Below are 24,265 nucleotides of genomic sequence, written 5' to 3'. Positions count from 1 at the left end.
ATCAGTCCTTGGATATTTAAAATTACACTTAACAAAGAATCACAGAGCCGCCTGCTCTTTGGACGAGACTAAAAATGACCTCCCGAGGCCCGCACTTCGTCCACGTGAGGAAGTGAAGCCCATGGAGACTACGGAGGCCACTCAGCTGGCTAGTGCCAGGCCCGAGCCAGACCCCTGCCCCTCAGCTCATTCACACTTGGCAAGCACTTGCTGTGGTCCACGCAGGGTCCTAAGCACTTGATGTGCTTGAACTCCTATGATCATCACGGTGATTCTTAGCAGAGGGTCATAGACAAGGGGAAGATGGTCACAGATCCTGGAGAAGGCACCACCAGGCCCCCTAGGGATCCCCGGCCCTGGACTATGAAGGACCAGCTGCAGTTGACACGAAAGCCACCTTCTGTGACAGGCTCCCGTTAAGTGCAGTCTGCAAAAGTGAGGTTCTTTTTCACGTTTGAGAGCATCAAGGAACTGAAAACCCTTTTAGACGTCGCCTTCAGGGTTCCTGGGTTCCCGAGAAATGTGGGGACTTGTTCTGTTCATATTTGAAATCACAGGTGACTATCTGGAAGTTACTAATCCGGAAAAGCGCTTGGCGTGGGATCTAGTGTAGAGTAAGTGAGAGCATTCCAAATAGACTCAACCTTGGTTCATCCCAAACGTGTAAGTGCTTGGTGTTCAAGGGTCTGGAACTCGGCACGCACGTCAGGGACCTCCCCTCTCGGGCCTCCCTCCCCCCCGCAGCTGGGCCTTTCCCGGCCCCACATCTACTAGCTGTGGTAGAGAGGTTTTGTGGCCTATCAGAAAATTCTCATCTCTCGTCCGTAGGTTATATAACCTCTTCGGCGTGGACAGTTTCATTGCTGGTATTTATTTTTGATGACTCGAAATTGTTGCTGAAGACTTGCACATCCTCTTGCTCAAATACCAAATGCCTGCTTAGCCCGCCCCTCCCCCAACCAGGAACCGTCATGACCACAGGGTAACAAGGATGGCCTTTGACCTGTACTTTCTGTTGCTTCTGCAGCTTTAATCGCCTTGACTTACCTCCATATGAGACCTTTGAAGATTTACGAGAGAAGCTTCTCATGGCCGTGGAAAACGCTCAAGGATTTGAGGGGGTGGATTAATCGCTCCCCGCCCGGCCTCGGGGTGGTTGGTCGTCCAGCAAGTCCTGCTTGCACTTTTGCATTTGCCTAACAACAGACTTTGCAGAGACCAGGTGGAAAGAGGAGCCGCAGGTGTGGCTCCTGGAGCCGAGCCTTCTCGAGCCTTCGCCCACGACTTGCCCAGGTTCAGACGTGGGAGCCCAGTCCCAGGTCGAGTTCCTGCATTTTCCACCACGAATTATCAACTGGTTGATGTGTACACTAATTACATTTCAGGAGGACTTAATTCTATTTATGTTGTGCCTCTGTAGGCAAAGCCCTTAATAAATATTTTACATACTTTATAATGACAATGAATGGAATTAATCATCTACAGGTATAGTATTACAACTCATGTTTACTTTTTAAAATGATTTAGATCGATTTTCAGATTTTATTTCATTACAATTAAAGATGTCTCGTGTACTTGGAAAAGTGAGCATATTTTTTTTGTATTTGAATTTCATACCAGGTTTAATGTCAGTGACTTTTTTTTTATTTTGGAAGTACTTTGAGCACCCTCCCCACTCCCTACTTCATTAGAATTGGAAGACTGATTTTTGTCCAAAAACCTTCTACAAACAAGTACTTTGAGAGCATTTAAACTATAACATTAGGCATAATGGTAATTTTCTCCGTACTCAAAATGCAAACAAACTGGATATTACTCTTTTTTTTTGTACAAATTTAGCATATAGCTGCAGGCTGAGAGAATTGTAACATAGCATGACAAATTCGGTGTTGACTTGAAGGACTCACACCATTATTCCTTAGAAGTAATTACGTGTGCCAGAACACCTTTGGGACAGGGTTGGACTATACTTTCTCAGAAGAGAAATTACCTACCCCTCCCTGATGCTGTACAGTCCTTCTCTTCTCACCTTTTCTTCTTTGCTATTCGTAGTGGAAACATTTGAATGAACCTTGGCACTGCTTGATTTGAAACTGTGGAAACCAGAGATCTGTTTCATGTCTTATTTGTACGCATTGGCTAATGGTCGCTAAATAACCAGTTTTTTGTCCTAACTGCACCAATTCTGAAGGCACTTTATGTATGACATGGAGGTCCTATCTGGTTTTGTAATTGTTTTGTTTTTTTACCGTAGACATTCAATGTGATGATTATTTCTTCTCCCTGCACACATCTTTCCGGTGCAATATCTATCAGTTTTGACTCTGGCTGCTGGTGTATAAAACCCGGCTGTAAAGCTGAGCCTACAGACCCCGTCCTCACCCATTGTTCTGTGATTGCGGGGCAACTACCAAGATTCATTGAATGCACACTTCGTCTAACCGGGTTTTGTCCCCTGGGACATGTTGCATGCTTCGCCACTGTGTATTGCCTGAGTGGTGTCCGTTCTGTGCTGGACTGAAAAGTGAGCGGGAACTTGGACTTGACCCCCGCGGTCGGTTGGGCCGTTGGGCTGGCCGTGGCGGGGATGGAGGGTTCCACGCGCTTGGATACTTTGCCGCTTGTGAGTGTTGGTCGCAGAATTCCGTGGTGTTTTGAGAGAAAGCCTGAGGGCAGCCTGGGAGTTCAGCAGCCCTGCTGTCCTTTTAACCTGTGTTGTCCTAAACCCTGTCGTGACAGGGGGCTGTAGAGATTCGATCTCTTGCTGGTGATAAGACAGAAAATTGTGGTTTTGGGGCCTCCCTGTTGGTTATGTAAGAAGGACCTTTTGGTGTAAGAAATTCATTGTTACCCAGCTCTGGATGGCTTGTGAAAAACCATGAATGTTCGTGGTTATAAGTGAGCCGTCTTAAGAGGTGCAAAGGTCGGAGGTGTCTGAGAGAAGGTGGATTTCTACAGAGGTGAGGATTGGCTCCCTTCTCCATTTGATTTACAAATATCCAATAGTGATCAGAGAACTTAGAGGTTGAATAATTGGAGAAAAACACAGTGCTCAGTATTTTTCTCTATTTGTGGGATTTTTTTTCTCCCTTCAGTCAATATATAACAAATGTCTCATGGCAAACCCCCATCATGTGGCCCCTCCTGGTCCAGAGGGCTTGCTTTCTAGGACTCACACCAAAGCCAATGCCTGGACGGATTCTCAAGAGTGATCATGTCCTTACAGGGGAGAAAGCCCACGATTCTAGTTGAAGAACTGGGATTCTGTCATTTTGTAAACCGTATATTCAAAAAATCCGAATATTCTGTGTAATTGCAAATTAGGCAGTGTTAAAAATATGAAAGAAAAATCCATCCTAAGATCATTTCTGTGCCAGGAGCAGATGGGAATTGTCAAACTCTACCCCTATGAATACTTGAAAGACCGTAATTGTGACTGACCGTCCGGTGCATCTACCACTAAATGCTGGGTTCAGTGACAGCCGAACAGTGCTGGGTTTGGGGTTTGTTTTTTGTTTGGCTTTTGATCGACATCAGATTCCCTCATCTCAGCAATTCTCAGTGTTTCACTCTTTGTCTAAAATAATCCTAGATCTTGTTTTCTCTAAATGCTGACAACCACTCTCCGGCATCTTCACGACAGAGTCCCAGGGACTGCTGGCCGTTCCCGTCAGCAGGCCCCAGGGAGGGTGAGGGCCAGGACTGGCTGCCTCCTCTAGTCACCCTCCCCTCTGGCGCTTCTCCTAAGTCCAGGGGCTCTGTACCTTCTGTTCCCTTAGAAAGTACCTGGATCTGCCTTTTTTTAGTTGTCTGAAGGAAGTAACAGTTACTGTGGATCATTTTGCCACGAGGTTAGGAAGCTAGTTGCAGAGTTTAACAACTGCATTGTGGACATGAGTTACGACGCCTGCCTGTAGTCCAGGGTGTCTCAGTCCCTGTCCCTTTGGCCTGCAGGCGAATTTGGAAAGTCTGGATTAGCTTCAGATGGTGTGCTGTGTTTCAGCCGGCTGCCTCCGGAATGGGAAACCATGAGGCATTTGTCTGTTTTAAAGTTGTATTCAGCTTTGAAACATTTTCCGTTACGTACTTCTGTATAGTAGCCAGTCCTGAACCAAATCATAAGAACGTAAGATGCTTCTTTGATTTTTGTTTACAAGGCCCTTTGGTCGAACATCGGATTTGCCCTGTGGTCGGACGGCAAATGCTCTGAAGTGACGGACACGGGTTATTCCTCCCACGTGAAGATGCAGCGACAGATTCTGAGAAATGGTTGGCAAAATATTTGAACCACTTTCTACATCTCACAGTGTTAAATAGACAACATGTACCGTGGCTGTTCGATCTTGCCAGATCCAGACTGGCTCTCTTGAAAGCCAAGTTCACATGCAGCAAATTACTAATTGTTGTAACAGTTAACTAATTGTTTAACACTTGACTCTAGCATTTTCCTAAGTCTTGTGTCTCACCTCTGAACTTTTAAAATCTATAGAGAGCGTAGGTTAATCAGTTCTCGAGCCCCCTCCCCGCTGTGCTAGCCACCCTCTTCTTTTCCTCTTTCCTCTGCACCCCCCCCCACCCTTCTTGACGGGGAGAGGCGCTTACTGTCTGGTGTCGTTTCCTGCCTTGTCAGTAGGGGGCGCTGCCACGCAGGGTGACTGCCTGGTCTGCTCCCTTCCTGGCCCCCAGGAAATCGAGCACTACCTCTTGTCTCCTTCAGGCTTTGGGGTACATCCTGAGAAGTCATGTCAAAACTGCCAATTTCAGGTCTGAGATGCGTTTTAAAAAATCCTTATAAACTCCACTTTGTACTTTAGATTTTAAAACTTGGAAGACAATGTGATACACTTTGGACCACTTTTTAATTTATCTAAGCCTTAAGGAACAGTGTATATACACTGGCATACGCACACCCCCACCCCAGAGTGTTTTCAGTGTCAGAAACGATGCTGTGTGTAGCATTAGGACGTGAGCTCGTGTAATGTTTTATTTCAGAAAAGGATAGCTTTCTGTCTTTATAGAATGTTCCAAGAAAACTTCTCATTAGACATCTATCCTTGGTGAAAGGTGTTGTGCACAGAGCAACGCTTGTTGAAAATGCATGCTTTCTTGTTCGTTGGGCTTATGTTTCTAAGGAGTATCAATAGGAATCTAACAGCATTGGCTACAGACCTCTGTGTCCTGCATCTCAGCCTCGTGTCAGAGCATTGAAAGCCTTTCTGATGACCATAACCCTGTGTCCGCAGACATCTGTGTTCCTAGATAAGCCAGTTTGCCCTTTCACTCAGACTGATTCCACCTAGATGGTCACGGTGTTTCCTTCATGTTAACTTCACATAACTTTGTTTTTCCTTTGCTACTACTTCTGTGAGATGTATATACATATATATGTACGTACGTACATATGCTGTCCAAATATATATGTATATATTTGTATAGCATTTTTACACCTTTCGAGTAATCTGGTTTCAAAAGGGAGTGAGAGCTTAGTCCTTCTACAGTTTCCTCCAAGCTGTGTCCTGAGATGGCTGACCCTCAGAGCCTGAGAGGGACCCCAGGAAAATGATGCTAATGTGTTGGCATTCCGTAATTCAGGATCTTTTACCAAATGAAACATGAAAAAAACAGTGACTTGTAAGGTGAAAAGGGTTTCAAGCATTCCAAATGAATTCTCAATGTTTCATAACTTTTTATTATAAACCCCCCCCCACCTCCTAATAAATACAAAGCCAAGTACTATTTGATACGGTGATTACAAACCAAACTACTTTGAAATTTTTTAAACACAACTTCTGGGTCATGCTCCTTTTCACAATCAGAATGGCTTTAAAATATGGTTGAATTTGATACACACAGGAAAAGTTTTAAGAACAAATCCTTTTTTGCTTTTCATTTTTCTTGGGAGATCTAAAGAGAAATTGTAGATTGTTTTCCTGACAGCGAAAAAGTAATGTGACAAATGAAGTCGTTGTAAAGAAGTGATACAACTTGTCAAATATTTAATAAAGAATTATGGAAGCTGGAACGTTTTCTACATCGAGTATTATGGGTTGTCTGATTTCAAGCTTCGGGGTTAATGCATTGTCTTAATTGTTCCGGGGGATTTAAATGCTTGCAGGCGTAGAGCACTCATTTCCTTAATACCCCTCAGAGCCCCACACCTTCACGGCGCCATTGGAGTCTGCCCGAAACACAAGGCTCACACTCACTGGGATGCACATCTGTTCTTAGCCATCTGTCATCTTGTTATTCAGCTTGGGAATTAATGACTTTATATAATACTTGCTTAACTCAAAGGAGTCCATCCCTAGAAAGGCTGGCCTCACTTCTGGTTTTTAACCCACCAACCCTCAATGTGAGCTAAAGAGTCCGTCATACAGTGATCCGAAGGGGTACGTGCACCCCAATGTTTATAGCAGCAACATCCACAATAGCCAAACTATGGAAAGAGCCTAGATGTCCATCAACAGATGAATGGATAAAGAAGATGTGGTATATATATATACAATGGAATATTATGCAACCATCAGGAAATGAAATCTTGCCATTTGCAATGACATGGATGGAACTAGAGGGTATTATGCTAAGCAAAATAAGTCAATCAGAGAAAGACAAGTATCATATGATCTCACTGATAGGAGGAATTTGAGGAACAGACAGAGGATCATAGGGGAAGGGAGGGAAAAATGAAGACGAAACCAGAGGGGGGAGACAAACCATAAGAGACTGTTAATCTCAGGAAACAAACTGAGTGCTGCTGGAGTGGAAGGGGTGGGAGGGATGGGGTGGCTGGGTGATAGACACTGGGGAGAGTATGTGCTATGGCGAGCGCTGTGAATTGTGTAAGACTGACGAATCACAGACCTGTACCCCTGAAACAAACAATACATCATATGTTAATTAAGAAAAAAAGTCGGTCATGAAGCCCAAAGAGGTTCTCAGAAGAACGATGCGGTCAAAATCCAGATCTTGCATCAATTCCCCACAATTTTAACAACTGTAGCCGCCTCAGAAATGTTTCCTCTTCAGTACGAAGCCTCCTCTTAATGGGCTCGCCCTGTCCCATCAAGGACAGCCCCTCAGGGACTGCCAGGAGGTAAGGTCCCTGCCGGGCGTGATTGAGTCCTTTTGCAGTTAGCAATAGATGGCGTCTTGCTGGGAAGGTGGTGTGAGCAGCGCGCGAGGTGCTGGCGGGAGGAGCGACTCCAAACTCGTGTATGTTCTTTCTGAGAGGAAGAGCCAAGTGGTGGAATAAACAGAGGAGTAAATCGCCCTGTATTGGCTGCACAGTGGCTAGGTTAGGAAGCTCGTCATCTGCTCTGAAGACCGTGAGGGAGCCGAGCACCTCGGGCAGGCCAGAGCCCCCAGTCCGACGGCGGCGCCCAGCGTGGGGATCCAAGCTTCTCATTCCCACGGTTTGCTTCTGAGGAGCCATGGTCAGAGGGCCCCGGGACGTGAACACAAAAGCCACTGGCAGACCCCTCACCTAGGAGAGAACACTTCTCGAAAAGGACGGTCGGTCCCCGGGGAAGTCAGGCTGAGGACTCTCCGTGGGTCTTTAGGGGACTTGAATTGGACAGGAAAACAAATAGATGGTGCGTTCACTTAAGACCCAGTACAGGCCCCTTCATGAGTAGATGGCGGGAGGCTGTCACGACCTGGGGGTGCCCACAGGTGGGGACTGAGTGAGAAGGAAGGTTCCCTCTGTGGAAAAAGGTGAACAGCCCCCCGCCCCCATCACAGTCCTGGGAGTGGGGAGAGGGGAGACTGCAGTTAGGAAGTCTTGGTTTGCTTAGCACAAGTGACTCCATTTTGGACCCGCTGTCTCCTTTTTAATGGAGGTAAAATTCACATACAAGAAGTAAATCTTAAGTGTACATTCATGGAGTTTTGACAAATGCCTGCACCCGTGTAACCCAAATTCCCACTGCCCCAGAAGGTTCTTTTGTGTCTCCTCCGGGCCCATCTCCACTCTGGTGCCCTCCCCCCGCCCCCCAGCAACTACTGTTCTGAATTTTTTTTGCACCATAGATTAGTTTAGCCTGTTTTTGGATTTCACAGAAATGGAACCATGAGATTAGTTACAGTGACTTTTTAAAATTCTAGCTGGTGACTACACTGCCCTGGAGCCATGAAACCCATTAAGTCAATGGGTGAGAAGCCACGAGTCATCACGAATGAAAAAGATGATCGTCTAATACCCAAATAGTATCCCCCATTTCATATATAGCGTGAAAATCTCCACTTTTCAAATACACACAATCACCTTGTAGGAAGTTTAAGCCTGTTGTTTACATACAGCGATCATCTTGAACTTACAGGTTGAAATCCAGACATGTTTTGCTATCGTCCATCACCAGTGCCTCGAGATGGAGAGGGTGGCCTGGATCATGCCCCAGTTCCCGGGCCCCTTTCTTCACGAATGCATCCTGAGGAGGGAAGAAAGCAAGGGTTTATCAGGGCAAGTTAATGCTGTAACAAGGAAGCCCAAGTGGTGACTTAATATGATAAAGGTTTATTCCTCATGGGTCTGTGTAGGTTCAAGATGACACTGGTCCAGGAGTCCCTCAGGAACCCAGGCACCCTCCCTCACCGCTCCACCATCCCCTGGGCCAGGGACCTCTGCAGTCCACAGGCAGAGACTGAAGGGAACCTGTGGAGAACGGAAGGACGGCCAGGTCAGGACACCCCCCTCAAAAGCCAGCCTGTCCTCGGGAACAGCCCCCACCCTAGGCCCTCAAAGGAAGCCACACTGCCTCTCCGCCTGTCGAAGGAGAGAGCTCTCTCCACCCTCAGAAGCAAAGGCATATTTTCCAGATACCTTCCAGGGCAACACAAACATCCCTTTGGCCAACAGAGCCGAAGGACCAGAAAGGACCAGAGACTGAGGGCTGGTGTTTCTGCCCCCAAGAGGTATTCGATGGAGCACCAGGATGTTGTTACAGTTTTTAAAGTTTCTGTTTGATAAAGGATTTTAGATATTAACGTATAACATATTTAATATTACTTGTGGCAGAAAGTTTGGGTTTGGGATTGGTCTTTCCAGTCCTAGTTACTTAGCTCTCTTACAAATTCTAAGGACTCCTCCGCCAGTAGGGGCTTCCCACTCTCTCCCCCACCCTCCCCCTCCTCCCCCGCCCTCCCCACCCTCTCTTGCCTTCTTTGCTGTCTATATTGACTTAGAAGATCCTTGCTTGTTCATCAGTTGGGATTATCACGGGGACATGCCCTCCCCAATGTAATGAGTTTTTAAACAAAATTCAGGCCTTTGAACCCTGGACTCCAGTTAAAAAGTAACAGGCTGGCAACTGGATCAATGAGAGACAAATATTAGCTGTGGAGGCTGGAGAGCCACGGCATTGGGAAATATCCACTGCTGGTGACATGGAAAGAGCAGTGGTCATACCCGTCTTGAGGGTCTGGGAAATCCAAGGGCCCCAAGGACCTTGGGCCAGTCATTTTCTTGCTCTACGAGGTGAACACTGAAGCCACCAGCCCTTAAGTTAGCTTCCAGAACTTCCTTTAGTCAGGACGCCTGCAGAATCCTCCTGAAGGGTGTGTCCTCTTTATTTGTCTCCCCTTCCCAGCCAACCTGCACTCCTGTTAGGCTGCCTCCAGCAAAGCTCTGAGCACCTCACTCTGCTACATGCGAAATTTCCACCAGTCCCCATTGTACTCCTGCCTGGCGCTCAGGCCATGTGGGGTGTTTGGGCAATAGGACAGCGGTCTCTGTGTGGCCACTTCTATCTAGCCCTTCGCCACTCTTCATCCTTCCCTCGTTGTGAGGTGTTCAATGCTACAACCCTTGCTTCTTTCTTGAAATGCTCTTTGGTTTCCATGACGTTTCACCTTCCGGATTGTTCTCTCCCTCCCCAGCTACTCCTGGTAGTTTTTCTCCTCCCCTAAATGATGTTCCCCCATAATTTGCTCTTGGTTCTCTCTCTCTCCCCCCACCACCCCATCCACCTCCTTCTCCTCTTCCTCCTCCTCTTTTTGTGGCTTAAAGTCGTCACCTCTGTGTGGGCAATTACAAATCTACCTCTTACCCCCTCCCAGGGGCCTCGACTCTCCTAGCCAAAATCTCAACACATCCCAATCTAAACTCACACCACTCTCAAACTTCTTCTCCCTTCTTTCTAAATTTCTGGGAATTGTACCCTGGTTTCTTCCAGGCATCCACATTGGAACTTCATCTTTGTGCTTCCACATGGCTTTGCTCCCCAAGTCCAAAGAGGGACAAAGTCCAGTTTTCCATTCGTTCAGCAAACATGCACTGAGCAGCTACCATGTACCACGTACTTGTAGGGGCTAAGAATACAGCAATTGCAAATGATTAGCAAGGCAAAAATCCTTTCCATGAGGAAATATCTATTCTAATGGAGGCAAACAAATAGGAAACATATACATAAATAAAATGTATGTTACATTAAATGTTGATGAAGCCACGAATGGAAAGCAAGCAGGGGAAGGATTAAGGCAGCGTGGGAGGGTCCACATCTAGATGGGGTGGGTCAAGGTGAAGACCTCACGGGGCTGAGAGAATGAGCTCTGTGGCTACTTGGGGAAGCACACAGGGGGATGGAGTAACAGAAACACAAAGGCTCTAAGCAGGATTGGGGAATAAGGTCGAAGCCCTTTTGAATATGCTAACGTGAGACGCCTGTTAGACATCCAAGTGAAGAGGGCAAGTAGAAAGTTGAACACAGAAGTTCAGGGAGAGGTCCAGGCTGGAGATATCAATGTAAGTGCCATCAGCATGTCGATGGCATTTAAAGCTCCGAGACTGAAAAGGAGCGTCCCAGGATCATAAGATGAGACTATCAGGATTGGAGTGGCCCAGAAAGCTGGGGGCAGGGAGGGTGGAAACCGGGAGCCAGGGAGGTCCCAGAAACAGGAGAGGAGAGCTTATTTTTGAAGGTGGGGAGACCATGGGTGTCAGTTACAGACAGTCCCAACTGTTCAACTGCATGATCTTTCAACCTTACAATGGTGCAAAAGGGATATGCATTCAGGAGAAACCCTACTTGGCAGTTGGCATGTGGATCCTGCCGGGGACCAGTGACATGCGGTGGGACCCTCTCCCGTGATGCTAGGCAGGGGGACAGCGACCCGGCTCCCCATCAGCCAGCGAGCATGACATGGGGGTCAACGACCGACCCACCGCCAACCATCTGCCCCCCACGTGGTGAGGGAGTCAGCTCCGTACAGGAGACGTCAGCCCCTGACTGTCAATCAGGCTGTGTGTGCGAGGATTGTGCCCAAGTGCAGGCTCAGGTCGGTGTTCGGAGCGCGGGTAAGGGAGGCCTGGAGGGCTGGGTCTGGTGGAGCATCCTCTCCTTTCAATATTGTACAGGGAGAGTTTTATCTTGGGGAAGGAGAAGGAAAAGAGAATCTCAGGAGTGAAGACATCAACTCATCCCCCCATCCCCAATCTTGGAAAGTTCTTTTATTAAAAGTCATGCCAATGCCCCAGAAATGCTCCCTCTTTTTCTAAACCCTGCTCAAAAAAATGGATCGTGGAAGAGTCTAGCTGTTCAAAACACAATCTTCCCAGGCCCTGCTCATCCCAACGTGGGGACAGCCTACCCAACTGCAGTCCTGGCCCCAAGGAGGAAGAAACAAAGAGCCACACGAAATTAGTTTTATAGACCCACAAATGTCACAGAGTGGTGGAGAATGTCACAGAGACTAAGAAAGATGGCTACAGTTTCCCTACAAGAAAGCATTCATTCATTCATTCAAGTAATACTAACTGATCATCATTTATAACAAACATTTGCCCTTAAGATTTTCATTTAGAGGCAAGGCAGAAGAGAAAAGCCAATAATCAGAGCCAACGTGCTGCAGATCTGCAACCCAAAACTCCTGGGACCAGCTGTATTTTGGAAGGCAGATTTTTTTCTTGTATTTTAGAAAAGCTTGGTATCCTATGCCCCATATAATGTGCTGGTAGAGTCTGGGGCAGTGCTGTCATCACACCATTAATATTTCTACAACCATTTGAATACCTACACCAAGTGGAATAAATAAAGACTACGAAGAGCCTCATGTCAGTTTAGGTCGGGGTTTTGCCATCAAATGCCCCCAGTGAGATTGCTTACTTCTTCTTCTTTTTTTTAAAGCTTTTTATTTATTTATTTATTTATTTATTTATTTATTTATTTATTTATTTATTTATCTATTTATTTATTTATTTACGTCCTCTCTACACCCAGCGTGTGGCTTGAACTCATGACCCTGAGTTGAAGAGTCACACACTTTTCTGACTGAGCCAGCCAGGTGCCCCAAGATCGCTTTCACATGTATAAAAGCTGAATTTCGGAATGGCACAGAAGGGCTTGTGCCCCTGCCCAGAGATCTGTCAACAAGTCAGGTAAGGAGCTTTTCTTGGAGGAGGTGCTGCTTGAGCTGAAATGTAGATCAGCTGCTCAAGAGGAAGAGCTTGGCAGCGCACACCAGACAGCCAACTGCAAAGACTCAGGCAGGCCACAGGGCAGCCAGGGCCAGCCGCAGGGGAAGCAGGGTCCTGCTGGCACAGCCGAGAAGCCTTCACCCAACGCCACCCAGAAAGTGGAAGCCTGCACACTCCATTTACACTCTTCGCCGGGGGAACCTCTAGTTCATTTGAAATACCCCATTTGCCAGGCAGTGTTCTAAGCTGCTTTAGAAATAAGACCAAAGTTAATCCTCCAAACGGCCTTTCTAGCTAAGTGCATTATTATTCCGATTTTTCAGATGGGAAAAGGTGAGGAGAGGGTAAAGAAGATCTCATCCAAGGTCACAGAGCTTGTGAGAGACAGACCAAGACGTCTGGCTCCAGAGTTTGTGCTTTTCACCGGAAAGGAACACTGCCTTTGCTTGACTCAGGCATCTGTCCCAAGCTGCAGTCTCCCTCCACCTGCAGCCACCACAACGCCGAGACTTTGGCCACCCAGAGTCCTGAGGAAGCATCCCTGGGAGTGCAAATCACGCTGTGGTCCCACCCCCACCCCGGCCCGTGGGGACTGGACCATGCAGGGTGGGGCTTGGAGAAGGAGGGGAGCTTTGGTCTTTCAGCCCTGGGGGCTGACAGCCCCGGAGAGAAGCTGACCAGTTTGCAATCAGCCTTTTGGCCTTGGGGTTCAAAGCCCATGTTGCCCTGCTTTTTATCTGTGTTATTGATTATCTATTTCCAGAGTTTGTTTGAGGAGATGGAGCCAGGAAGCTGGGAGAGGGGGCTGGAGCCAGCTGACTGGATGGTCAAGCTTGGTGAGCAGTTTGCCCTCTTCTTGTGTCAATTCCAAAAGGCAGGGTTTGGAAATAGTCAACAGAGAGCTTTTCTTCATCTGCACATAAACAGCCGTTCACCTGTGTTTGGAGAGAGTTGGGCAATGCTGAAGGGAGTTGGGTCAGGAGAAAAGTCAACTTTGACTTTTATGTCTCTGAAGCTGGCTTTGGTTTCCATGTTTCTACCAGCACACCTACAGCTCACATCAAAAAAGAAATGCTCCAGGCGTCTGTGTTTCCTCCCCACCCCCATCCGCCCACCATGGAATTACCAGGGGCATCAGAGAATGTTCTGGAACACTCTGCCTTCTCCCCTTACACTGGGTGTCTGTCATCGCTGCACACACTGTCACCAAGCAACTCTTTTTGATGGCCCCAGAGTTCTTGTTCAAGGACAACTGCTCTCTAGCTTAAGCCAATTCAGAGCTGACTGGAATCACACATGTAGCAATAAAGGTGGCCAAATGCCATCAGTAGGCATAGCAACCATCTACTCGGAGAATTTTTAAAATAGAGAAGGAACATTAGAAATTATTTGCTCCAAACCCCTTGCTTTGCAGAGGAAGAAACCAAGAGTTGAAGGCAGGGTTGGGGTGGGGGGCATCTTGCCCAAAGTACCCAGTGAGCAAATGGTGGCAATAGATCAGAGCCCACTCACCCAAACCCCAGCTGGTTGGAATTTTCCCACCACACTCTTTGGCCTCTTATTGGTCTTCAAAGCTTTCCAGTTCACATTCTCAACCATCCATTCAGCCTTTTATTTATTCTTTCTGGAGTATTTTCTGTGTGCTAAGCGATGGGCTAGAACCTGGGGACGAACCCGTAACAAGATTCATCCCTTCCTTCGAGGGACATAAGAACTCTTCATGGTTTCTCCTTCCTTCCCTCCCCTTCCCTTTAGAAATGGCACTGGGTGTGGTGTCACCCCTAATGAGTGGAAACAGAATCTCTGGGCTTGAGGTCCAGGCATTGGCAGCTTAAAAATCTCCCCAGGTCAATCGAGCTTGAAGGCATAGCTTTGATGAAGTCACGGACCCCAATTCTACTTGATTTGTCTCCTCGGAGCCTCTCTCCTGCTGCAGAGGGGGAAGCGCGTTGTCACATTGTTACTCGCCCTCACCTGTTACCTGTGCAAAAGGTACTACTTTCCCTAAGCTGGGAAAGTAGAGAGAAAGCCAACGCAGCCTCCCAGCAAAAGTGTCTGGGGTCTGAGGCCACTAAATAAATAATAAAATAAAATTTAAATGAATAAATAAAAGACTTCCTGCCATAGGCAGCTCTAAAGGAAAAGAGACAAATGAGCTGGAAAGGTAGCCAGAGTTTGAAACGTGCAGAGTAGGTTCGGCAGGGCCAGTTCTTGGTACTTGCTTTTTCCTTAAAGGGAACTGAGCCATAGATCTGTTGAATTGATTTGGTAAGTGTGTGATGTGGTGTCAGAAAGCACCAGGCAGCTTCCTGTAAAATCACTGAGAGGGTTCACGAAAGTCAAAAGTATGAAATAAATTAGCGAACGAATGGGGTTCTGGTAAGATCCCTGCTCTCCCCCTGAATGCAATCTGTCACTCCAAATGACTCACGCACTGACAAGAAAGACTAAAAATATTCAAGCATGACATTTGCATCTATTAAATAGTCCTTCTGTCGCACATCGTTGGAAATTGGATTTTCTGAAGGTTACCGGGAATTATCTGCCTCTGTGGCTGGGTGTTTGTGACTTCAAAGTGAACTGCCGCGTGGGAGATGCTGCGGTGGGCTCAGTGGGCCTCAGCACCAAGTCAGCTCCTTTGCTGGTTTATTAGCAGCATCTGTAAGACTCAAGTACTTTTACCACAGTGTTGCCGTTAGCCTGCCCCAGGGGGTGTCGGGGCGGGGGACGTGAGTGCCAGATGACCAGGTGTCCCGCTGTCTGAGCCAGGAGCGGGGCAGCTGTATGCCAAGCTCGGAAAAGCAGATGGTTTTTCTTTGCGCCTCCTTAAATAGGCGTCAGGTTTTCTCCTAGGTGCTTACGGTGAGCCAGGTCTGGCATGTGGCTTCTTGGATGGTGTCACCCAGGACAGATCAGGGAATTCAGAGCCCCTCATTCTGTAAATTGAGCCTGTCGTGTGTCTGACTCTGGTCTATGCCCAAGCAAAGCCTGGGCCATCACGGACCATCCCCCTCTGTCATAAGAGCCACTGAGCAGCACGGGGCAGAGGGACTAGAGCTCAACCTCAAAGGGGACCAACTGTTGGATTTCTGCCCCCAAAGATGCAGAGGGAGGAGGAAGTCCTTAAAAGGACGAGAGTGAGGCAGTTGGAAGAAATGGCCCATCGGGAGGACCTGGGACTCCACTGTTCCCAGCCCTCCTAGACAGAGCACAGACTTCCCCCCCACGTCCCCCCACTGAGCCGGCCAAGTTGAGGTCACCAGCGACGGGGAGCAGTCTGGCTCCGGGGCACATAGCTGTCAGAAGAGTTTGAGTTCTGACAGGACAATGGCCTTTAAGAGGCAGGGGCTGTGTTTGGATTAAGAAAATTCTGGAGATGCACTCTGGAGAATTGACTTGCAGATTGACTCCAGCCAGACACACGGCTCCAGACCGGAGCAGGGAGTTGTGTGGTAGTGTTGTCTGAACTTGCAACAGGTGGACGAACGGATCCAGGGACCTAGTTACACAAATTACGGCTCTCCCTTCCAATGGAACGCATTGGGGCTGGAAGCGGGCCACTGAGCAGTCTCATGGGGTGTAAACATAACGTCCCCCCAAAATCACTGCTTGCAGCTGGCCTGTATATCATCTCCCTTTACGTTCCCTTAAGGCCAGCTTGAGCAGATTTTGCAAATTTCCGTTACGGAAATATGTTCAGTCCTCTGTAAAACTCCAACCCCTCTAATAACTCACAACATTCTATTACTGAGCCAAGGAGAGTAAAGAGTCTCTCTGTGCACTGATATAAAGTGATCTCAAAGATACACTGTGAAATAAAAAAGCAAGGTTCAGAAGAGTAGGTATTATGGCCCCGGTGGTTATATATACACATACATGTGTCTGCGGTCATAGTCTATACAAGAAATGACTAACAGTGGTTGTCTCGGGGACGGGCTGTGGGGGTCCCACTTTCACTGAAGGCCTCTCCGAATGGTTCAAAGCGGGCGCCCAGTTAGAGGTAAGCAGCTCCCCTAAGCTGGGAAAGTAGAGAGAAAGCCAAATTAGGGCGCCTGGGTGGCTCAGTCGTTAAGCGTCTGCCTTCAGCTCAGGTCATGATCCCAGGGTCCTGGGATTGAGTCCCGCATCGGGCTCCCTGCTCTGCGGGGAGCCTGCGTCTCCCTCTCCCACTCCCCCTGCTTGTGTTCCTGCTCTCGCTGTCTCTCTGTCAAATAAATAAATAAAATCTTTAATAAAAAAAAAAAAAGAGAAAGCCAAATTAAATGGGCCTTTACATCCATTTAGCAAAAGTAAGCAAGGAGATGGTCATCACCAACTCGGGGGATAGCAGAGAAAGGGGGCGCCGGAGCCCGCCTCGGAAACCCAGTGTTCAGATACCAAGTCGGGAGCCGTGCAGCACCCGCCTCTAGAGGACAGGTTACGATGAAAGGTGCTAGCGAGTTAACATCCTCAAATCCAGAGGAGAAGAAGCGCCGATGGAGGAGGGCAGAAGCGGAGAAACGCTGGTATCTAGAACTTCGGGCACAGAGTCCACTGTCACGTTCACGTACCAATCCTTGGCCGTATATGCCGCCTCATTGCAACATCGCAGCCTCTTTGTGGGGGCGGACACCCGGGGCAGGGAGGGCCGGACTTATGTTATGGAGCTGGTGCGTGGCAGAGCGGGGGGCTGCACTCCGTTTCTTTTCTAATTCTATCTTCCACACACAGTCGTGGACGTCACGTGCCCTGCGGGGAACTGTGAGCCACTGGATGCCACGTGAATACGGAGCAGCCCCCACCACGTGCCCTCTCTGCACCTAGCCTCCCACCAACTGCTGCATGCTGCCTTTTAGAATTCCAGTTTTGAGCCATGTTGATATATCAACTCCAACAAGTGTCAGAAATCTTACCAGATTTGCTCTCTGATCCTTTTCCATTCTGTTTTATTGCTGGAACTATGATCAATTAGCCCATTTTGAAGTGCTAATGGATGACTGGGTCATACTCTCCGCCAACATACTGGAACTTAACCAGGAGCCTTTGGAGACGAAGACTTAGCTGATTTGTCTCTATGACTCCCCAAACCCCAGGCACCCCTCGTCCTTCTCATGGCAACCTCCGTGAGCAACATCCCAGGTGTCCTGCCAGACAAGTAAAGACATAGCTTACTCTTTTCCCTGTTTTTACTGGAATGGAAGTAGGTTATACACACAGCTGAGTATTCTGGGTTTTTTACTTAATAAAACTTTGAGAGTATTCTAAGAGTTTGGGGTTTGTTTGTTTGTTTGTTTGTTTGTTTTTAAATAGGCTCCACACCCAGTGTGGAGCCCAAACCCAGGGCCCAAACCCATGGCCCTGAGATCAAGACCTGAGTCAAGATCAAGAGTCAGATGCTTGGGCGCCTGGGTGGCTCAGATGGTTAAGCGTCTGCCTTCGGCTCGGGTCATGATCTCAGGGTCCTGGGATCGAGTCCCGCATCGGGTTCCCTGCTCAGTGCAGAGCCTGCTTCTCCCTCTCCCTCTGCCACTCCCTCTGCTTGTGCTCTTCTACTCTCTGTCAAATAAATAAATAAAATCTTAAAAAAAAAAAAAAAGTCAGATGCTTAACTGACTGAGTCACCCAGGCACCCCGTGAGCTAAGAGTTTTTAAAGAACAACAGATCTTTGATGGGACGCCTGGGTGGCCCAGTCCTTAAGCGTCTGCCTTCGGCGTGGGTCATGGTCCCAGGGTCCTGGGATCGAGCCCCGCATCAGGCTCCCTGCTGGGCCGGGAAGCCTTCTCCCTCTCCCACTGCCCCCCACTTGTGTTCCCCCTCTTCCTGTCTCTTTCTCTGTCAAATAAATAAAATCTTTTTAAAAAAACAAAAACAGTGGATTTTTGAGATTGATTCATAGGTTTGTTTAAAAAAAAAAAAAAGAAAACCCAACACATTTCACATTATTTTAATGGCTCCAGAATATTTCTATGAATATACCTTATGTTATTTGACCAGTGCCTTTCTAATAGGTATTTGGTATGTTTTTAATCTTTTGCTATATGAGCAGTACTGCAATTTTGCACATATCTGTAGGAGAAATCCCTAAAAGTGGAATTGTGTGTCAAAAGATATGGTCATTTGTAATTCTGATAATTTGCTTTGCAGTCTGTACCGATCTATATGCTCATCAGCAGTAGATGAGGGTGCCCGTTCCCATACCCTTGCCAACACTGTGGAGAGCTTGTAGACTTCTACAGTGGACAAGAGGCAAGAGGGTCACCAGCGTGGGATGGTTAGGCTCCGTGTGGTGTCCCGTGGCAGCTTCTGGTGCTTGAAGAGAAGCTTACAGGCACTGGGGGTTGCCCAGGAGAAGAAACCTGGCTGCCACAAGAGACATTAGAAGCCGTGAAACCAGTTCTACCCACCTCTCAGTCCTGTCAGGGCGAAGACAACAGAAAGGCTCCGTGGCCCCCAGTCACGTTGAGGTTGGTGCCAAGATACATGTTTGCGTCGTGTTGAGGGGAAGTAAAATCCAGGCCTGTGAAGGAATCGCAAGGGCTCAGAGGTGATTGCCCAGGTTTGCTGATCTCCATGCATAGGTAGCTTCTTGACTGTCTAGCATACAGCGCATGAGGGGCCAGGAATAGTTAGTTCTCTCTCTACCAGCAGGGGTCTGGTTTCTCCAAAGGGATTTCGAGGTCTGAGAGGAGGCTTCCGTCTTTGCCTTCCCCTCCCCTCACTACAAATCTGCAAAGGGGGCGAATGAACTGAAGCCCCAGTAATGGCCTCTAACCCCTGTCTTCTGGTGTTCTGGTCAGTAAAGACAGGCTTCTCTTTAGCTTTCTAAAGACAAGCCTGGCTGCTACCCTCGTTCAGTGTCAGGCGATTTGCTGGCCATGTTCACTCTACTTTTCGGGACTTAGATACCAGTGTGAAATGTCAGGTGGGGAAACTGACCCCTTCCCTTCATGATGCTCTTTGTCTCTCCTGAGGGACCGGCAGAGACATGGCCCGTCTTCCCGGCGGGGAATGACCCAGTGACGGACCAGTGTCTGTAAACAGCTAAGGGATCCTGATCTTCTCTGACAAATCCTCCCTGCCCAACCTGGCTAGACATACGCAGCCATCCATGTGATCGACATTCCTGGGAGGAGAAGGGAAGCAAAGGAAGTAAGGAGCAGAGGATGGGAAACTAAATATACTGGACCCGGAGTAACTGAATCAGAAAGCCCCAATATCAGAGCTTCAAGGGGATTATGTCAACCCGTCTCTGAGGGAGTGCTCCCACTGAGGAAAACGGAGGCTAGGCAGGTGGGGCAACTCGTCCCAAAGCAAAGTCCCCACCATCCGGAGCTGATCTCCATCTGATCTGGGATGCTTAAATAGGGAGGTTTATGGATTTCATAGACTTTGACCTTTCTGCCTTACAATGAATGACTGAAACATTCTCCTTCACTTTGAAGTTTGCTATGACACCAACCCAGTGGATGAATACAGGCACAGAAGGTTTCTGGAAGGTCTGGATGCATTTCTCATTTCCCAATCAAGCCAAGCTTGGTGGCACTCGGTGGAGCCTCCCTTGGGTGTTCCCTTGGCAGATAGGTCCCCAATGGGAGTTTTGTGAGTACCTTCCAACATGATAACCATTAACAACAAAATATTCTTAAGTCCTATTAATTAAGAAGAATACCCTTCAGGATGATTTCAATTTTTTTTTAAAGGGTGTTGATAGTCTAAGTAAGAAAGCCCATACCATGTATTACCCACGAGCTCTGCATGATGCTTCACCTCCTCATGCTTCTCTCACCAGCCAGCTAGGTTCCAAATTCTTTTTCATTTAAAAAACTATTTTGGCTTCTGTTTCTATTATTGGTAATTTTATCACTGAGCTTTCCCTGCTGTGCAGGTCAGGCTCAAATTCCAACAGTTGGCTAATAGGCACCAAACAGTGGTGCCATTCCAGACCCCAGAAGCATTACTCTGACATCCTAATAACATTACAGAGGTAATTATCAGACAGAGATCTTTAAATATATGAAAACAGAGTCCATCACATAGGCACAGCCTATAAATCAATGTTGGACACTAAATGGTTAATATGTTGATGATATTGGTTATTAATATATATACTCTGAATAATATCTTATGATTTTAGCAAAGGTTATAATTTGTCTTCCAATCGAGCTATTTAAATGGCTTTCTTCAGTCCACCAAAATACTTCCTGAAATCCCACCAGCAGAAATCGAGTTCTTTGTGTGAATGTTCACCCACTTTGGGGCTCCTCTTTCAACACGCACATCCCTGAGGAAGGCGTGGCAGGCATCTTGGCCCCGAGTCCTAAAACTCAACCTACTCTCCACCCATACTTCTTATGTTCTACCTAACACCAGCTTTCCTCCAGTGTTCCAGTCACTAACCACCTGTTGACTGGCCTCAATCTCCCACCACAGGGTACATTTTTTGAGGACAGGGACTATGTCTGTTTCATTCATTAGTATCTCCAGGGCTCAGAATGGTGCCTTGCACACGAGAAGCATGCAATAACTATTTACTGAGTGAATAACGCATCCACCTACTGATCCTTTTCCCTAGACTAGTAAATATAAGGACCCCTTTAAAAAAAAAATCCACAGAACCCCCCCACACACATAATAACAGGTTGGACTTTTAAGATCTATTGGTTAAGAAAATGCATCATGACCTAAGTTATGTTGAATTCAGTAGAACATTAAAATAAATTTCTAGTTCACCAATCACAACAGCACCCACATGTATTCAGAGGCTTGGACTTTGAGACTTTCGCTGCCTCTCATGTCTGCAGCCTAGAGGGGAGGAGGTACTGAAGGCAGAAGAGAACTTTCCAAAGCTGGGGCATCGGGTCTCACAGTTTTGCCAGGAGAAGGTCCTGTCCCTAAGGCTTGGTGAAAAGTAAGAAAGAGGCTGAAAAGGTGGTTAACAATGTAGTCAATATCTGCAAAAGAAATTCATGCCCCAGAACACAACAGTTCTTATTCTAGTGGCTGGTCACCATTACAGTCTAATGCCGACGTGGAAATAATCAGCGTCTCTGTGTATCCCGACTCCTGGGAGCAGAGGAGGGCCAGGAGCACAGATGGGAATGTGGGCTGCAGACCGACGTCTCAAAGAGTCTGCAGCTCCCACGACTGGTCTTCAGATCTGTGGATCTTTGTCATCTCTGTTCACTTTTGGTGCCCATCCCCACAAGCACATTGCAAGGCAGCTCGGAGTGGAAGATGCGCTAGCTGGTGCAGGTGTCTTGAGGCAGAGATCACAAGAGATACCCAGAAACTTCTATCCAACTCTGGCACCACCTCTGCTGGCCCCACCGTGGGCATCTCATCCCTCAAGTGGGCTTCGCCAGAGCCTCCAAACTTCCTCTCTTTTCCTTCCCCGTACCCCTCTTCTCCCTGCCCACTAAGTGATCCCGTCTAGATAAAATTAACACCCCTCAAGAGCTTTCCAGTGCTTAAAACAAAACGAAACAAAAAAGCAAAACAACAGAACAAAAGCTTCCCAGTGCTGCTGGGATAAAGATGAAACCCACCTTTGCCCCCAAGTCCCACAGGATAGCACCCTGCCTACCTTGTGTCCTCAGCGTGCGCCTTTTCCCACGGTTTCGGTCCAACCACATGGGCTCCCCTTCTGGCCCCTGCCTCAGACATTCACACGTGCTGTTCCCTGTACCTGGTATCTTTCCAGCCCCCGCTGCTATCTAGACAATTCCTATGCCTCCTTCAGCGCTCAGGCCAAACATGGCTTCCTGGAGGAAACTTGTCGTGACCCCACTGCTAGGTCAGGCCCCCCGGGATCTCCCCCCCGACACCCCTGCCACAAGCAAACACTCGGAGCCGTCTGCCTCCCTTTGGGATGGAGTTAAAGCTCCCCTAACTCCCACTCTGACTGGCCCCCGGACTGCTGAGTGTCAAGGCCCTCTGCTTCCCATTGGAGGTCACTTCTGCCAGTGCCGTGACCTCTACCAGCAAGCCGCCGGCCTTCGTCTGTGCAGAAATCCTAGTCTTTTGATGTCTCACTGCATCTGTCCTCAGCTTTTGGACGAAGAGACCACGTCTTCCCTCATCCGTTGCCAGGTTCAGAGGCCTTGGAGCTCTGCTTCTGATCTTCCAAGAAATTAAAGAACAGCCAGGTAAAGCCCAAAATGCAAAAGCTCCCTACCCCACCTCCCAACCCCTAGCCCACTCCCCCCAGGCCCACCGTCAATTATGTTCTTTGTATCTTTCAGGAAAGAAAAGAAAAAGTAAACTATTCCCACCAAATAAATACATATAACAAACACACATAAGTATTTATTCAGATCCTTTTTATGTATACCAAATGTGTTCTGATGTATTTTGGACTTGGGAGGCATGGCATTAGTAGCCATCCCTACCCCAATTCCCAGTCTTTGTCTGTTTTTGTTTAAATGTCTGCACGCCATTGCAGGATACAGCTCTCTGATTACAGTGACTGTCGGAGGAGATCACAGCAACACAAACGTGGGAAAATTCAGTATGTCTACAGCTCTGGCATCATGGGACTTTTCCCCATGAGTTTTAGATTGTAATGTTTGGAGGTTTGCAGTTCATAAAAAAAAAAAAAAAAACCTTTCATGTAAACCAGCCCACTGCTATTTATTATGTAGCAATACTGACGAGAGTCATAATATTGTTCCCTATTTTTTATGTAGGAAAATAGAGGCTCCAGGAGATGGAGGTAACACAGTTAGGAAGGGGTAGGCTGGGTTACTATTCTCTGCCTTAGGATTCTGAGTCTACTGGTCCTTCCCCAGTTCTCCCTGTCCGCCTGGTTGATAGTACCTTTCACGGAATGGAAGAGCTAAGGTTAAATGCAACTCTTTTATTAAAATAATCATGTGCTCAAGGAACAAAGTAACTCTAAGGAAGCTGACCTTCAACTTCCAAAAGGAGCTGAGCCAGGTCAGCACAGGATCCTGCAGACTCCCAGAATACATTCAAATAAGGTTGCCATGTAAAATATAGCATATCTAGTTAAATTTGCATTTCAGATAAACAATAAATAATTTCTAGTATATGCCCCAAATACTGCATGGGACATATGTATACTAAACATTTGTTTATCTGAAATTAAAATTTAATTTTAAATTTTAAAATGTGGGTGTCTTGTGCTTTTTTTTAAAACTAAATCTGGCAATTCTAATTGAGGAGAAATTGTGTGTCAATAGATACAACAACATTTGGGATTCCCAACATAGAAATGAGCAAGATCACCTTGTAACACTTAAGATCTCATAGGCGAAGAATACCTCTGCCAATTTTTCTTGGTATCAAACTAAAAATTAATAATGCAATATGTACCAAAGTCCTTTAAAAATTACAAAAGCTGTGTGCAATTATTTATCTGTAAAGATGGTCTTTGCATCGTTGTTAATAATTCTGAAAAAAAAAAAAAAAAAAGGAAGTACCTAACTTACTCCAAAATAGGGTTTTGGTGAATAATAAATTCAGTCAATGGAACACAATGAAATAAAATGGAATCCAAGGTTATTTTTAAGAATGTTGCTCTAGATGATCCTTGACATGGAAGTATGTTGAGGGTAGAATATTGAATGAAAAATACAGGTTGCTATCATATTTTTGCAAAACAATTGTGTTTTGCCTATCAAGGCATGCTTCTCCCCCTCATGTTTTAACATCTCTAAAATTCGGATCCCCTTAGGATTAATGGCATCATCATCACCGTTGGGCAGGTGGCAGAAATGAAGTAATTGTCATCTATGTGGATGTGAGCACTCAGTCATTGCTGGTCGTGGTGTCACCTCAGTGGAGGGATCTGCAGTGTTGGTACAGAATATTTTGAGTTTGTCATTTAATACGTCTTCCAAGATTACACTATGATT

At 47.0% G+C, this 24,265-nt stretch overlaps 1 protein-coding gene and 1 long non-coding RNA gene across 7 annotated transcripts in view; one reads left to right on the top strand and one right to left on the bottom strand.

Moving 5' to 3' along the window:
- NEDD4L (NEDD4 like E3 ubiquitin protein ligase) overlaps window positions 1-3,280 on the top strand; it is a 335,624-nt gene extending 332,344 nt beyond the window's left edge. For all 6 annotated transcript variants that reach the window (XM_034995969.1, XM_034995968.1, XM_034995970.1 and 3 more), the window contains one exon: window positions 1,028-3,280. In XM_034995969.1, the coding sequence (XP_034851860.1) occupies window positions 1,028-1,130 (103 nt within the window). In that variant the 3' untranslated portion in view covers window positions 1,131-3,280. The remainder of the gene's footprint in view (window positions 1-1,027) is intronic.
- A 12,479-nt stretch (window positions 3,281-15,759) lies between these two features.
- On the bottom strand, window positions 15,760-22,280 carry LOC118004587. The gene is made up of 4 exons (XR_004677630.1): window positions 21,973-22,280; window positions 18,794-18,906; window positions 17,302-17,532; window positions 15,760-17,137 (listed from the first exon to the last, which is right to left on the bottom strand). It is a non-coding gene; the product is annotated as an uncharacterized LOC118004587 (long non-coding RNA).
- Between the last annotated feature and the right edge of the window lie 1,985 nt (window positions 22,281-24,265).

Source organism: Mirounga leonina, unplaced genomic scaffold (genome assembly GCF_011800145.1).
Source record: "Mirounga leonina isolate KUSES-001 unplaced genomic scaffold, KU_Mleo_1.0 Mir_93, whole genome shotgun sequence".
NCBI lineage: Eukaryota > Metazoa > Chordata > Mammalia > Carnivora > Phocidae > Mirounga > Mirounga leonina.
The sequence above is the reverse complement of the archived record's forward strand: the minus strand, read 5'-3'. Positions and strand labels throughout refer to the sequence as shown.